The sequence below is a fragment of the Ursus americanus genome, chromosome 16 (assembly GCF_024610735.1).
Source record: "Ursus americanus isolate L20-20 chromosome 16, mUrsAme1.1.p, whole genome shotgun sequence".
Classification (NCBI taxonomy): Eukaryota; Metazoa; Chordata; class Mammalia; order Carnivora; family Ursidae; genus Ursus; species Ursus americanus.
The window spans coordinates 3049826-3065799 of record NC_142142.1 but is presented as its reverse complement, the minus strand read 5'-3'; the positions used below and the strand labels follow the sequence as shown (position 1 = coordinate 3065799).

At 44.0% G+C, this 15974-nt stretch overlaps 2 protein-coding genes across 2 annotated transcripts in view; both read left to right on the top strand.

Moving 5' to 3' along the window:
• The window catches only part of NLRP14 (NLR family pyrin domain containing 14), a 62429-nt gene extending 48791 nt beyond the window's left edge, over positions 1-13638 (top strand). The window contains 1 exon segment of the mRNA XM_045783091.2: positions 13410-13638. Within this exon segment, the coding sequence (XP_045639047.2) occupies positions 13410-13638 (229 nt within the window).
• Position 13639: 1 nt separating this feature from the next.
• Positions 13640-15160, top strand: RBMXL2 (RBMX like 2). The gene has a single exon (XM_045783116.2). It carries the CDS (start codon positions 13725-13727, stop codon positions 14901-14903), a length of 1179 nt encoding a protein of 392 aa, XP_045639072.1. The 5' UTR covers positions 13640-13724; the 3' UTR covers positions 14904-15160.
• Positions 15161-15974: the final 814 nt, after the last annotated feature.

Below are 15974 nucleotides of genomic sequence, written 5' to 3'. Positions count from 1 at the left end.
GGAGCCTGATGTGGGGCTCGATCCCATAACGCCGGGATCACGCCCTGAGCCGAAGGCAGACGCTCAACCGCTATGCCACCCAGGCGCCCCAAAGCATTATGATTTTCATACCTCAATTGAGTTATCTTTTAAAATGGAGGCTAAAAGATATTTATGTCTCACTAACCCCTCTGAATCTTAGTCTAGGAGCAAATGAACTTTAGGGTGAGGGAGGTGTAGAAAAAGGCAGGACAACCGTCTTCACCCAACTGTGCTACTGTGATTTATGATAAATATATTTCGGTCTTCAAGCTTCCTGGCTCACAGCTCTAGAAATTTCCTAAGAAAACCCTTGGAATTTCCTAAGCCATAAGAGCAAAGGGTGCATCTTTTGTTATAATATTTGGACTTTCATCCTCAGTTCCTGAAATTGCCCCAGAGCCATGAAGGTGATATCAGTGTCTTGTTATTCGTAATGAGCCCCTTCCAATGATGAGTTTTTGTTAATGAGGTGACCTTTGGAAATCCCCTGAGGATGAGGGGCTGGCTGGGGGGGGGGGTGGACCAACCTTGATTTGGAGCTTAGAATTTTCAGTCGCAGCCCCTGATGGGGGTGGGGTGGGGGGGGGAGTGTTGGAGGTTGAATTCCAATAGCCAGTGGTTTTATCAGTCCTATGTAATGGAGCCTCCATAAAAACCCAAGAGTGTTTGGAGAACTTCCAGGATGGTGAACCTGAATGTATGATCCTGCTAGTCCCCAACTCCATGGGAACAGAAGCTCCTGCTCTTAGGGACCTTGCCCTACATCTCTCTTCATCTGGCTGTTCATATACTACTTCTATAGTATTGTAATAATCCAGTAATAGTGAGGTGCCGAACAAAGGTAAAAGAAAAATTAGACCTCCTTACAACTTAACAGCCCATTGACAAGTACTTAAGACCAGCAGAGTGACCTTCCTCATTGCTTGGCTGCCTCAATGTCAATACTTTGTTAGAGGCAAAAGGCAACCACTGCTTGATGCGTGACATTAGCCTGACCTCCAGGATCCTGTAAAAATCCCTTTGGAAACTTACTTTATCTCTACCCTGCCCCCCCCACCCCCAAGATAGATGTTAGCAGTCATCCTCCAAGCATATGGCCCACCGATCAACTTCTGAAGGATCTCATGATTAGTTTCACTAGACAGTAGTAAATGACCTTTTCCTAACAGCAGCTGGGCCCTTCAAGGTCCTAGAAACCTTGCTTCGAAATTCCTTAGACTTATGCTATCCCCAGCCCCCTCCCAACTTGACAGTATATAATTGGCCACTCCTCACAACCCCAATGCAGCTCTCTTTGCTCACAGGTCCTGTCTTCATGCTTTAATAAAAACACCCTTTTTGCACCAAAGATATCTCAAGAATTCTTTCTTACTGTTCAGTCCCAAACCCCAGCATTTCATATCAGTAAGTATACTGCTTTCCTGAGTCTGTGAGCCACTCTAGCAAGTTAATCGACCCCAAGGAGGGGGCCATGGTGTCACCAAACTATCACAGGTGCTAAAAAAGAATGGCTGAGCCTCGGCCCACTGCCACAGCCAACTGCTCCCTTCCAGGGAATCCCAAGGGGGCTGCACACATTGAAAGCATAGTTCCTGGCTGGGTCTGCCAACACTGCTGCTGAACAAACTGATAAACTTGTCATAAGAGAAGTCAGTAACTCAAGAAACAAGAGTTAGGAAGAGAAAGGAAGAAATTTATTTTGGGTGCTGGTAGCTGAGGGAGGTGAGGCTCAGGCCTGAACAGCCTCTCCAACAGCAGGATGGACACCCAGAGTTTTGCAGACAGGTTCAAGGTTGGAGGGGGGGTGGTACCTGTGAGACAGCAGGCAGAGAGCACGTGATGGGGGGGGGTCGGTATGTGTTCAGCACATGATCTTGGGCAGGGAAGGGGACTTGTGGGGTGTGGTCTCCTAGGCATTCCATTGCTATCAGGGCTTTTCTGGTCTGGCCACTGGAATGTTCCAGTTACCCTCAATGCCTCAGGAAAGTGCAATAAATAACTGTTGGGTGTTGAGGAAGAGGGGTCGCTGACCGACTGTGACTTATGAATAGCCAGTTCGAAGCACAGATTAACAACCGGGACTTCCAATCGGCATCTGATGTGGGGGCAGGCTTGTGGGACTCAGTTCTTCCTAACCTGTGGAATGTGATGCTATTTCTAGGTAGGTGGTGTCTGAATTGAGTGAATTTGTAGGATATTCAGTCAGTGTCTCAGGAGAATTAATTGGTGGGAAAAATACATGGTACCTTAACATGGTCAATATACTTCTTTAAGAGTGAAAGAGAGAAGGGAAAACTAGATTGAAAAGGTATGTTCTTTCCAGTCTACTTAGTACAGCTTATTTTAGGTCATCATTTCCTGTCTGGTCTCCTGGCTTCTCCCTTATTGCATTCTACTCTGTTCTCCACACCAAAGTAGTTTTTTTAAAAACAAAATAGAAAACTATATTGAGGTCTTTTTTCCCTTTCCTTCCACCTCTAATGCTTTACATTCAGCTTTGTCTCTTGACCCCCTCCAACAGTGTAAACCTTTGACAGTGTTATTTCAAACAGAATACTGTGTCCAGCTTATCATTTTGTCCCCATTTCCTTTTGCACATGATGTTCCCTCTAATATTTTTGTCTTCATTCCTTTATTTTTTAATCATAGGTCCTTTACCAGAAGATAAGTAAGGTCTAAGAGCAGATTAAAGGGTGGGAACTAGCAGGTTCCTTTATAGCAATAGGAGGAAGAAAGACTATGAACTCACATATTGTTAATATTTTTGTCTTTCAGATGAAATTAGTTGTTTAAGCAGCGCCCTCTCCTATTTGTCTTTACCTCAGAATCTCCAATACCTAGTACAGTGCCTGACTTATCATAGGTGCCCAATAAATATTTTTTGAATGAATGGAAGAGTATGTGAATGATGTGAGAGCTGGATCAAATTCTCCTTATTTAAAAGGCAGCATAATTTGGGCACCTAGGTGGCTCAGTCGGTCAAATGTCTGATTCTTGGTTTTGGCTCAGGTCATGATTTCAGGGGTCCTGGGTTGAGACCGGCATCGGGTTGGGTTCTCTGCTTGAAGATTCTTTCTCTCTGCCCCTCCCCCCACTTGCATGCTTGAGCATGCTCTCAAAAATTTTAATAACAAAAAGAATTTTGTTCCACTTTCCAATATGTCACTCTCCCCTCTCACCGAACAACATAGTGATTTCTTCTCAATATCTTGAATGTTGCAAGTTTTTCACCACCAGTCCTTTGCATCGGTGATCTTCTCTGTCCACTGTGCGTTTCCACAGAGCTGACTCTTGACCATCCTTCACACGGCAGTTTAAATATCCCTTGTCAAAAATTTGGTTGAGCACTGTTCTCTGAAATACCACTGCCCCCCCTTTCCTAACAGAGCATAGGTGTTTCTTTCCTACAGCTGCTCAAAGATTTCCTTATTGTCTATTTTCATCGACACAGTGTAAGTTCAGTGAGTGCAGGAACCATGGCTTTTTTTTTCCTTCACTGTTCTATTTCCAGCCCACAGCACAGTGTCTTGAGCAATGTGGGCTTTCATTGAATGACTGAATGAAAGCAAAAATATCCCACTCCTCCTGGAGGCATCTGTATTACTTCCCAACGTACTAGCAACTCAGTGAAGTTGTGACTCCCACAGCTTGGGAATGCCCAACTTTTAGGAAACTCCTGGATTCGCATCCTCTGCATTCTGCTGTTGTCCCTGGATTCCAACTCTGGTGGGGAGGAGGACGCTTATTTCCATTTCGCTTTTGTGAATCATTAAGTGCGGGAATCTGCCCTTGGGACCTGGACGAAGCCTGGAAGGAAGGCGGGCCAGGAGATTCATGCGGAGCTTCCGGGTTGATGTGGAGGGGGAGAAGGCAAGCTCAGCAGGCTGGGGAGGGCAGAGCAGGGTGCACAGATGCGTCGGGGGCGCGGTGCTGCTGGCGGGCCTAGCTTTTGGCAGGTGGGGGCGAGGTCTGTCCTGACCAGGCTTGCGGGGAGCAGGAGTCACAGGTCATGTAGCCTTCTCCTGGAGCTTGTGTCCCTAAGGCAGGCACCCTCAGAACTCGGCTTGGGGCGCCATTCATGGCATGGAAGTGCTTGGAAAGGAAGGAACCTCAACCCTGGTCTCCAAAGCCAGAGAAAGCAGGACCCTGGACAGCGCTTAGAGGCTGCTGGGGCAATTTCGGCACTCCTAATAAAGCTGAGATCCCAATCTGTGGGGCCACTCTCCTAAAGTTGGGCAGAAATGGATTTCCTAAAAATGGACACCTGTTATCATTCACCAAAATAATATAAATATCTTTGAATCAAGAGGAACATTAAAAAAACAGTCTTTTGGTTCATATTATTTGAATAAATGAGGGAGTATTAATAGATTCATAGAGAAGTACAAACGTGGTAGCCAGGGGCTGGAGGGAATGTGGAGTTGTTTAATGGGTACAGTCTTAGTTTTGCTAGATGAAAAGAATTCTGAGATTGGTTTCACGAAGTGAATGTACTTAATGCTACTGTAAAGAGAAACTCTTATTTTCATTTACATTAAACACAATACTCTGAATACTGCACTACCTCTGACACTTCAGGTCACCACATGTGTACACATCCAGAAATTCTCCAACACCAGCTGGGTGTCCTGCAGTTCACCTCAGCTCTGACACCTGGAGAGAGCCTCAGATCCCACAGGTTGAAAGCTCAGTCCTGCAACACTGCCCCTCCTCCCGGCTCTTTAGATGCCTATCACAAGTCCAGATTGTACCTGTGCTTCTGACCCACCAGCTATGAAGCAGAGATTCCCAGGACCCCCTCTTCAGGTTTGATTAATTTGTTAGAGTGGTTCACAAAACTGAGGAAAACATTTTACTTAAGAATACCAGTTTGTTACAAATGGTATAACTCAGAAACAACCAGATGGAAGACATGCTTAGGGCAAGGTATGGGGAAAGGGTGCAGAGCTTCCATGCACTTCCTGAGCAAGACTGCCACTCTCCCAGCATCTCCTCATTCACCAGCCTGGAAGCTCTCCAAACCCAATGCTTTTGGATTTTTATGGAGGCTTTGTTACGTATGTGTGATTGATTAAATCACTGGCCATGGTGATTGAGTTCAATCTCCTGCCCCTCTCCTCTCCAGAGATGTGGGGGCGGGTGGGGCTGAAAGTTCCAACCCTCTAATCATGAGGTTGATTCCCTTGGCAACCAGCCACCATCCTCAGGTGCTTTCCAAAAGTTACTACATTAACATAAACTTAGGTGTGACTATAAGGGGCTTGCTATGGTTAACAAGACACTCCTTTCACCGTTATGGCCCTGGAGCTATTTCAGGAATCTATGACAAAAGACTAAATATTAAGAGATGCTCCCATTGTTCTTATTCCTCAGGAAATGCCAAGGGTTTTAGGAGCTATGAACCAGAAATCATGGACCAACACCAAAATATAGAATAAACCACAACATCACAGCTACTCAACTGTATACCTAAAAATGGTTAAGGTGGCAAATTTTATGTTAGGTGTATTTACCACAATTTTAAAAAATTAAAATTTAAAAAAGGCAGTGCCCAAGCTGCAGAGTGACTGGGAGGCTCCCTCCTCACTGTCACGGAGCTTGTGGCATGGTATAGTGCCACGGGATCATTCCATGTGTCTGGATAGCTGGACCGGAACTCAGTCCCTGAAGATACTGGAAACAGACTCAGGGTCCCAGTCCACAAGCGTTAGTGCTGCTTCCACAGATACTCCCCTGACCTTCCTATTAGGAAGGACAGGGATCTCATTCAGTTGACTCTCCTTTCTACGCTGAGGAAATGGGGACCTTCATGGCAGTACCTTTGTTCTCTCCAGCTCTTCCTTGTCAGGGCTTAGCCCTTTGCAGAGATTATTATTGTTACTAGAGAAGGGTGATTCTTCTTTTTCTTGAAATGTCATCTTTATTCCCTGATAGTGGATAGATTTCTTTTTTCGTCTTGGAGCTTCTCTACCCGCTAAGTCCCCATACTGTAGCTGGTGCGGTACTCCATAGGGAATGCCTCTGCACCCCCTTGCCTGGCTCTCCGTCCTTTGATGTACCCTTCCCCATCCACCAGTATTCACATCTTCGTTAATTATTAAGATCTATAGTTTGCTGCCAGTAGTTGTAAAAGGAGTGGCAAATAGTATTCTTTTTCATGGACACCTGGGGGACAGCTGTAAACATATAAAATGCTTATCCATTATCATTTTGCAATTTCAGGTATTGTAATTATTACTTAAAAATATTTCAAAATGAGGGGTACCTGGCTAGCTCAGTCAATTAAGCCTCCAACTCTTGATCTCAGCTTAGGTCTTGATCTCAGGGTCTTGAGTTCAAGCCCTGTGGTTGGGCTCCACGCTGGGTGTGGAACCTGCTTAGAAAACAAAATTCAAAATCAGTGGCCCAGACCATGAGTGTTAGAACTTAAAACAACCATGTATGTTAGAACCTCTTCATTGTAATTTAGCAGGGCAGAAATTCAGGTGGCCTGGGGCTCCCATGTGCAACTGGCAGTTTTGTTGGGACTGAGCCCTTAATCTGTGGGGTCTGTGATAACTCCAGGGAATTAGTGTCAGAAGTGAGTTGAGTTGTATGACACCCCACTGGTGTCAAAGAATTGAGAACTGTTGTTAGAAAATGACACACCACCTCCCCCTTGATTACTAAAATAGCCTCCTGGCCACCTACAAATTTAGGAATAACCACAACCTCCTCAGTTTCCATAATTCACTAGAAAGACCCACAGAACTCAGTGAAGTGCTACAGTTAACGATTACAGTTTATTATAAAGGACGCAAATAAACAACCAAATGAAGAGGTACGTAAGGCAAGTTCAGGGAGTGGGTCTGCAGCTGCCACACCCCCTCCAGGCAAGTGACCCTCCCAGCACATCCGTGTGGTCACTGAACAGGAAGCTCCCTGAACTCTGTTGTTTAATGTTTTCATATGACCTTTCACTGCAGAGGCATGATTGATTAAATCATTGGCCATGGTGAATGAACCCAATCTTCAGGCCCTTTCCCCTTTTCAGAGTCAGGTTCTAACCCTCTGATCACATGGCTGGTTCCTCTAGTGACCAGCTACCATCCTGAAGCTATTTAGGGGCCCCCTAGGAGTTACCCCATTAGCATAAACTCAGATATGGTGGAAAGAGTTTATGGGTAACAAAAGACACCTCTATTGCTTAGGAAATACCAAGGGTTTTAGACAAAGATTAAGTATGTTTTTTATTGTGCCCCAGGCCACCTCTGGTCTTTGACCATAAATCCCTTATAGCAAAAAGATCCTATCTGTCTGAACATAACAGATAACAGCAACATTTGGAGGAGTCAATGTGGGGTAGAGATAGGAGGCTTTTAACTCAATTTCCCAATACATCTGACCATCAATATCAGTATTACAATTTTACCAACAATGTAGGTATAAGACCATATTTCATTATGGTAAACAATATGAAAAATAAAAGTCAAAAGATACTGGCCTATTACAAAAGTCCCATTCAGTCCAGGCCTTCATCATATTGTATGAAAATATCTCCAAGAATGAGGTCACTCATGTTCACAGGCTTCCATTTGATCTTGGCATGTTCCAAAAGCAGGAGTGGCCTCAGTACTACATAGTTTCACTCTTTCAGGCATCTGGTATAATTGAGCTAAGAGATAGTATCATCTCCTGCTTTGAGCCTCTTTCTAAGTGTTAATGAATTTGAGTTTCCCTCATTATGTAACTTATTAATCTGTTTGTTTTCTCTCCATTTATACCCAAACGTTTCCACCTTTCGAAGGGACATTAAGTTCACTCACTGTGCAGATCTAGATTGCAGACAGCAATATTAGTCTAGCAGATACCTCCCCCTCAGTCCACTCCCATTTATTTAGAGTAGGGTTACACAGATACAGAATTAGTGGGCTATTTTTACTATTAGACATAGCTGCATTCACTGTTAATCACAGTTTTCCCAAATAGGGAAAGGTACACTCCATCAGGTCCTTAGGAATTCTGACATAAGGATTTAAAATATAGTTTCTTACTTAGGAGTCATCCGTGCTTTTGGAACTTATAGCTGAAGCCTTGGTCCTGTGACCATTAGGTAAGAAAAAGAAAGTTGGGTGATAAGGGGAAGAAAGAAAATTTATAATGATTAGTCATCTTCCCACGGGAAGGTGAATAGTCGTGCTACCATCCTCTTCCAGTCGTCTTTCCCAGATCCACCAGGAAAAAAAAAAAAAGGAGTCTGTTTAGTGAGGACAATACTTTAGCCCTGCTTATGCTGACTGTGAGCACATACTCAGGAGGACATGTAAGCCAGCCGTCATGTCTTTATCTCCCCATTTCAGATGAACAATGTTTAATTGCCCATTCCAATTCTCTATCAAACTATTACTATGAGGAAGATACATCTCTACTCTTTTTTGGACATTATGGGCTATAAAGCATGTTCCTTGGTCTGAAGAAATATGACTTGGTGATCCAAATTGGTGCAGTCTCTTCTGTCATGGTTCTTTTATAATACTCTGAATATTTGCATCTTCCACTGGGCTTACCCAAAGTCTACTTCAAAGTCAATAACTATTCTTATTAAGACCCCTTGGCTACCAGTATCAGTTTCACTTGCTAGCTGTGTTCCCCCAGGGAATTTGCCATATATCATCTGTAGTCTGTCTCTTTTGTTGGCAGAAAGAACAGTTGTTCGTGGCATTTTGTGCTCTAGGGGTGCAAGAGGAGTATGTCTAGATTCGGGCCATATCCGCATTGCTCCAATGTCTCTGCATTTCATACACGCAGGTAGCCGCCTCACACAAGTACATCGGCCTGTCCACTAGTGAATTCCAATCACCTTGGCAACCTGTGAAGTGGTTCTTGTGATGGGCATCAACATGTTCTACTGTAACACATCCCTCACATTCTCACAGTGATTTCAATAGGGCCATGCCTCATAGGGACATCTTTTTTAAATCTTTTATTTATTAAATAATCTCTACCCCCCACATGGGGTTCAAACTTATGACCCCAAGATCAAGAGTCACATGCTCTGTCTACTGAGCCAGCCAGGTGCTCCAAGGGTATCTCTTTAATAGGTAAGCTTTCCATTGCTTTTCTGTCTGACCATATGGCCAGGCCAATGGACACCACCCACAAGTCAGTAAAAGCTCAAACCTAGGGGCTTATCATTGTTCAGTTCTTCAGTCACCACTAGGAAAACAGCATGTAATTCAGCCAACCACACTGATTTGTTTTTACCCTCCTCAAACACAGTTTTTAGCCTTCTAAACAGGATGCTGTCTGTTCACCTTGGAACTGCCATCCATAAACCAAGCAGCTACTTGTTGGTCAGTTAAAAAGCTGTTTACAGGGCACTGTTAATAAAACAGAATCTTGCAGCTCTCATGTGGCTCCAAAGTCAGTCCAGGGGGCAGAGTCTGCTTGCCTTGCTTGTAAATCCACTGGGTAACTTTCTGTGTTCCTCTGACAGCATATTCCTATACAAACTGTTTCCACTTTATTATAGAAGTCTTCTGGGCACTGCCATCCCCAGTAGTGTGTTGCTGTGACCTCACCCAATTATCAGTGATATTTCTGGGCTAAAGATTATTATTTTTCATTTAAAAATTTTTAATTATGGTTAAATACACTTAACATGAGGTCTACCATCAGCCGTTTTTACGTGTACAGTTCAGTAGTGTTAAGTATATTTACATCATTGTGCAACCAATCCCTGGAATTTTTTCATCTTGCAAAATTGAAGCTCTGTACCAATTAAACAACAACTCATCACCCTCAGCCCCTAGCAACCACTGCTCTACTTTCTCTTCCTATGAACTTGACCATTCTAGATACTTCGTATAAGTGCAATCATTATTCATTATCTTTTTGTGACTGGCATGTTTCACATAGCATACTGTCCTCAAGGTTCCTCCATATTGTAGCAGGTGTCAGGATTTCCTTCCTTTTTCAGGCTAATATTATATGTACATATACACTACATTTTGTTTATCCAGTCATCTGTGCATGGACAGTTGAGTTGCTTCCACCTCTTGGCTATTCACCTCTTGTGAATAATGTTGCTATGAATATGGGTGGGTGTACAAATACCCGAGACCCTGCTTTCAATTTTTTTGGATATATACCCAGAAGTAGATTGCTAGATCATATGATAATTCAGTTCTTTTTTTTTTTTTTTTTTTTTAAGAACCACCATACTGTTTCCCATAGTGGCTGCACCATTTTACATTCCTACCAGCATTGTAGAAGTGTTCCAATTTCCCCATGTCCTTGCCAACATTTGTTATTTTCTGGGGGTTTGTTTGTTTTGGTTCTTTGATAGTAACCTTCCTAATGGGTGTGAGGTTATATGATCATTTATATCCTTTAGTCATAGGGCAGTTTCAGTTAATATCTAATAGCAAGCTAGTAACTGCCTCTCAAATGGAAACTCTCTAGTTCAAAGTCCCGGTAGTCATCACTGTGGGGCATTCACAGGCTTTGCCATAAGCTCCAGTTTATATTCCACATGGGTCTTTGGTACAGAGAATTTGCCCATACCAGCACTCCCGTTTTTATTTTATACTGTGTGGGCTTGGGAGTCTTATTTGTTCCCATTTAGCATGTCTCACTAATATTGCTTGAAGGGTGGATTTACATGCTTGGAGTTTTACAATACTAGGTAGGGGAAACATTACCAAACACAATATCCATCCACGTAATATACCCAGGTAAAAGAGAAATAGAGACCCAGTCACTTCATGTAAACATTCTAGTTTTCACCCAAATCTCTACTTTAATCCTATCAATGCTTAACATTTCTATATTCTCTTGATCTGATTACAGCTCCTGTTAGGGAGACACCAATGGGTTTTTTTTTTAATATTTTATTATTTTAGTCACCATACAGTACATCCCTGGTTTTTGATGTAAAGTTCCATGATTCATTAGTTGCGTATAACACCCAGTGCACCATGCAATATGTGCCCAATGGGTTTTGATATTGCAGTGCACAAGGTTCCCTTGTCTAGGAGTCCCGGAAACTACTCTTGTCCACTGCTGCCCATATGTAAAAATTAATCAGGCAGTAAATATAAGATTCTATAAATAAACTTACAAACTTAGTGATTATAAGTTAGCCCTAAATAAAAACTTTCAAGGTAAACATTCGAAGAATAGAAGTTGAAGGCAAAACTTCCATGTTAGTAGAAGAAAAAGAAAGAAGGAAAGACAAATCATTTGATACAAGAGAATGCAAGAAAGTTGGAAAAAAAGAGGCAACAAAGGTGTGGTTAACAGCACACAATAAGCTGGCAGAAAGAAATCTGAAAAATATTGAGCTATATAAGTATTAGTTTAAAATAAAAATAGATAATGAGGATCATTACATAATAAAGACATTTATCAGAAATACATAGCAGTTCTCAATTTATATATCCAACAATATAATCTTAAATTATATGGAGCAAAAATGTACATAAAAATAAAGAGAAATTGCCAAATCCACAATTATGGGAAATTTTAAAAGCATTCTCAGTGATTGATAATTCTATCAGATAAAAATAGGATAAGCTAGATTTAAATATCTAAGGAAAGAATTCTACCCCAGTATTTAGAGAATACACTTTCCTCTCAAGCATATATGGAACATTACACAGACAGACACAGATGCACAGCAGGTCACAAAACATGTCTCAATAAGAACCAAAGAATGGAGATCATACAAAGCATTTTAAGAAATTACCTCCAAAATCTGTATGTTTGAAAATTTGAAAACATACTTCTTTGTAATTCATGAGTCAAGAAAGAACGATGTGAAAATGAGAAAATGTTAGGAACTGAACAACAGTGAAAACACCATTATCACAGCTCAGGACGTGATGTTAACTAGTACACAGAGAATAAGTTTTAAACTTAGATACAGCAATTAGAAGAAACATATTTTAAAACTCTTAATGCACTGTCTTACCTAAAAATTTAGAACAAAAATAATACAAACTGTAAATCCAAAGAATGTGGAAAAAAGAAAAGAAACACAATAATAGCAAAATCAAAACAGAGTATCAATGAAGAAAAAGGGTGCTTCTTTGAAAAGATAAAAACTTCTCGTGAGACTGGTTACAAAACACAGCAAAACAGAACACAGCTATCCATAAAATAAAATTTTAAATTAAAGAAAAATTAATAACTTAGAAAAGCGTATCCTACAAAAACCAAATCAAGAAGAAATTTTTAAAAATCTGAATAGACTTAAAACTAAAAGAAATTTAGGAAAAAATCTTCCCAGCTCAATAAAGGAATGAAAATTATAGGCCAATGCCCTTTATGCTGAGAAAGGTAAAATTTCTAAGTAAAGTATATGCAAACAAAAATAAATTTCTTTAAAAATAAATACATCCTGACCAGGTAGGCTTACCTTAGAAATAAAATGATTTAATAAAATCTGTTACAGCAACTTATCTCATGAACTGATGTGACGCATTTAACTTACATTCATGCACATTAAAAAAATATTAAAACCTTAAAAATGTATGCAGTAAAGTCAGAAACATAAAAATGCCTGCTTTCACCACCTCTTTCAACATTATGGAGCTGCTGCGGTAAAGCAGTGTAACACGTGCACATGTATATGTACACACATCACATACACAAATACTCAGGACTATTCAGTTAACTTTTCACATAGCAGCCTTTGGAAAAAATCTATTATTTTAAAAAGCCCCCAAACACACTATAGTATTTTTTTTTTAGAAAGTAGAGTAGGATGTCAGAATCTCAAGCAAAGCTATGTTCACCAAGTTACTCTTCACACTTAGTTCCATTCAGAGAATATTAAGGAACAAATGTGAATTGTGTAATTTGTTTGAACCCAAAATGTTTTGTTTCCCTGAAATGTACCTCCTCTTCGGAGAGTAAGAGGCAAAGGCTTTAGCTTGTTTTGCTTGCTCAGGTGCGACTGTGAGAAATGTTCAAGATTATAAAGTCCTTTTATTCCCTAAAGGTGACTTTCTGTGGAATACCTTTATTTTAAAGGGCAGCGCTACGGAAAACTGTGAGCCCTTTGAAGGTTGGCAAACGGAAGAAAATGGCGCCGAACAGGAAAATGGTGCATCCAAAAGAATGACTCCCTCTTTTTTTGTTTTCCAGCAACCAACACCTTCCCCCACCAGGTCGTCTTCTCTTCCCCATTGACAAGTGCAAAAATTCTTAATACATTTTACGTACAAACTGCATTTTTAAACTTTAAATTTTTATTTCATTCTTCAGTGGATTTTTTTCCTGTTTAAAAATGGTTTGGCTAACTTGGATTAGAATGCATTATAATTTTTCTCATTAAGACTAATAGGGAATTTTTTTTTTTTTTTTTAACCTAACGGCTTTTCTTTACGCAACTGAGCTTTCAGGAGTGACTTAAAGACAGTAAGCCAGGGACAGGCTGTCAAGCCGAAGTGGAAAGACTTTCCCCGAAGGCGTCCCCCCCCCCCCCCGGGCCCACCAGCCAATCACGACCAGAAAGAGCCCGGCCGGCTGCGCGCCCAGCCCCGAAGGCACCCACCCTGGCGTTCCGCCTGCGCAGCGGGGACGCCGACCGCGGTTCCGGGGCTCTGCGACGACGCGCTGCCCGACCGGTAGGAGCCGCCGTCGTCGAGCGGGCTCCCAGGCCACGACGGCTGCCGTCCCTTCGCCTACCCCCGCCACCGAGCCCTCGACCAGCAGACATGGTTGAGGCGGATCGCCCCGGGAAGCTTTTCATTGGCGGGCTCAACCCCGAAACCGATGAGAAAGGCCTCGAGGCCGCGTTTGGCAAGTATGGCCGCATCAGCGAGGTTCTCTTGATGAAAGATAGAGAAACCAGCAAGTCCAGGGGCTTCGCGTTCGTCACCTTCGAAAGCCCCGCAGACGCCAAGGCCGCCGCCAGAGACATGAACGGCAAGTCCCTGGATGGTAAGGCCATCAAGGTGGCCCAGGCCACCAAGCCGGCGTTTGAGAGCGGGCGGCGGGGCGGGCCGCCGCCGTCCCGCAGCCGCGGTCGCCCGAGGGGCCTGCGCGGGACCCGCGGGGGCGGCGGCGGCCCGCGGCGACCCCCGTCCCGGGGCGGGCCGGCGGATGACGGCAGCTACGCGGGGGATTTCGACCCGCGGCCCTCCAGGGCCCCACTGCCCATGAAGCGCGGGCCGCCGCCGCGCAGGCCCGGGCCGCCCCCCAAGAGGGCCGCGCCGTCGGGCCCGGCTCGCAGCGGCGGCGGAATGCGCGGGCGGGTGCCGGCCGCGCGGGGGCGAGATGGCTATGCGGGCCCGCCGCGCCGGGAACCGCCGCCCCCGCGCCGCGACCCCTACTTGGGCCCCCGGGAGGAGGGCTACTCGCCCAGAGACGGCTACTCGAGCCGAGACTACCCGAGCGCCCGCGACCCCCGCGAGTTTGCTCCCTCGCCGCGCGAGTACACCTACCGCGATTACGGCCACTCCAGTGCCCGGGACGACTGCCCGTCGAGAGGCTACGGTGACCGAGACGGCTATGGGGGGCGCGACCGCGACTACGCGGACCATCCGAGTGGAGGCTCCTACCGAGACCCCTTCGAGAGCTACGGGGACCCGCGCAGCGTCGGCGCAGCGCGGGGGCCCCCGCCTTCTTACGGCGGAGGAGGCCGCTACGACGACTACCGCGGCTGCTCGCCTGACGTCTACGGCGGCGGCCGCGACGGTTACGGCGGCGGCCGAAGCGACCGCTACTCGAGGGGCCGCGACCGGGTAGGCAGAGCCGACCGCGGGCTCTCCCCGTCCTTGGAAAGGGGGTGCCCTCCCCCGCGCGATTCTTACAGCCGCTCAGGCCGCAGGGTCCCCCGGGGCGGAGGCCGCCTGGGAAGCCGCTCGGAGAGAGGGGGAGGCCGAAGATACTAAGTACCAACAGACTTGGGACCAAAATTCCGTTTTCAAAGAAACTAACGAAGAGAAGAGTCTGTGCTCTGGTAAACTACCCAAGGACTAGTACAAGAAAGAGTTGTTTTTACCTTTTAAGAATTTTCTGTTAACTTCCTCTCCATAATTTTTGTGGTTTTGGGAGGAAAAAGTTAAAACTCGTTTAATTGCGTTTTGGAATTGTTAACGTTTCTTTCAACAAGCTCATGTTAAAAGTATAAGACTTGAACCTGCGTACTAGTCTTCTTATATTTTCAAGTAAAAATTCTTCTAAAGGCTTCCTCCCTTCTCAGTTTTCCTGATAAATGAGACAAACAGTTCTAAGATCTTTTACAAACATCTGCCCACCAAAAATGGAAAAACGGATCATTCTGTTATTTCAAACCAACTAGATTTTTTGGGGGGAAGAGTGAGAGGGAATTGGTGAATGCTACTCTTAAGATTTCAGGGTATCTTTCAAACCCAGGCTCAGTATATTTTTTTAAATGACTGGCAGCAACAACAGAAATCACTTAGATGCTTATTTAAAGGAAGTTCTAGTCACTCTGTAAGTCTTAAAAAAGCAGGTGGACAATACTGGCCACATTTTGGTTTTTTTGCCTTTACTTTGGGAATCTGCAGGACCTCCTGTCCCCTTTCTCCCAAAAATACTGTTCATATGTGTTGAACAAGGATGGAATACTAAAAGGTTTGGCGAACCAACCACAGAGCTGCAAAAATTCCAGATAAACATCAATTAATAGCATTTATTTTCACCACCAACAAATAACTAAGAAATAAGTAGAAAATACACCAATAGTGGATTTGGGGATCATATGGCTTCCATTTCTAACTCCAAGCTACTTGCCCTTGGCTCTAGAGCCAGCCACTGGCTCCTGTGGAGAGAATTAGGCTTCTACCGCAGGGGTGGAAGAATCAAATGTGAGCTGCATCAGTGCTCAGAAGCTCAGAGAATTCCTGAGAGAGATTGGCATTTCAACATCTGAGGATTTCTTCCTGGTATGAGGGACCTGGGTCTACCTGTTCACAAAAGGCAAGGGGATGGGTTGAGTG

What these genes read in the sequence shown, in the direction of transcription:
- RBMXL2 (XM_045783116.2), top strand. Translation starts at nt 13,725, where the DNA reads ATGGTTGAGGCGGATCGCCCCGGGAAGCTTTTCATTGGCGGGCTCAAC.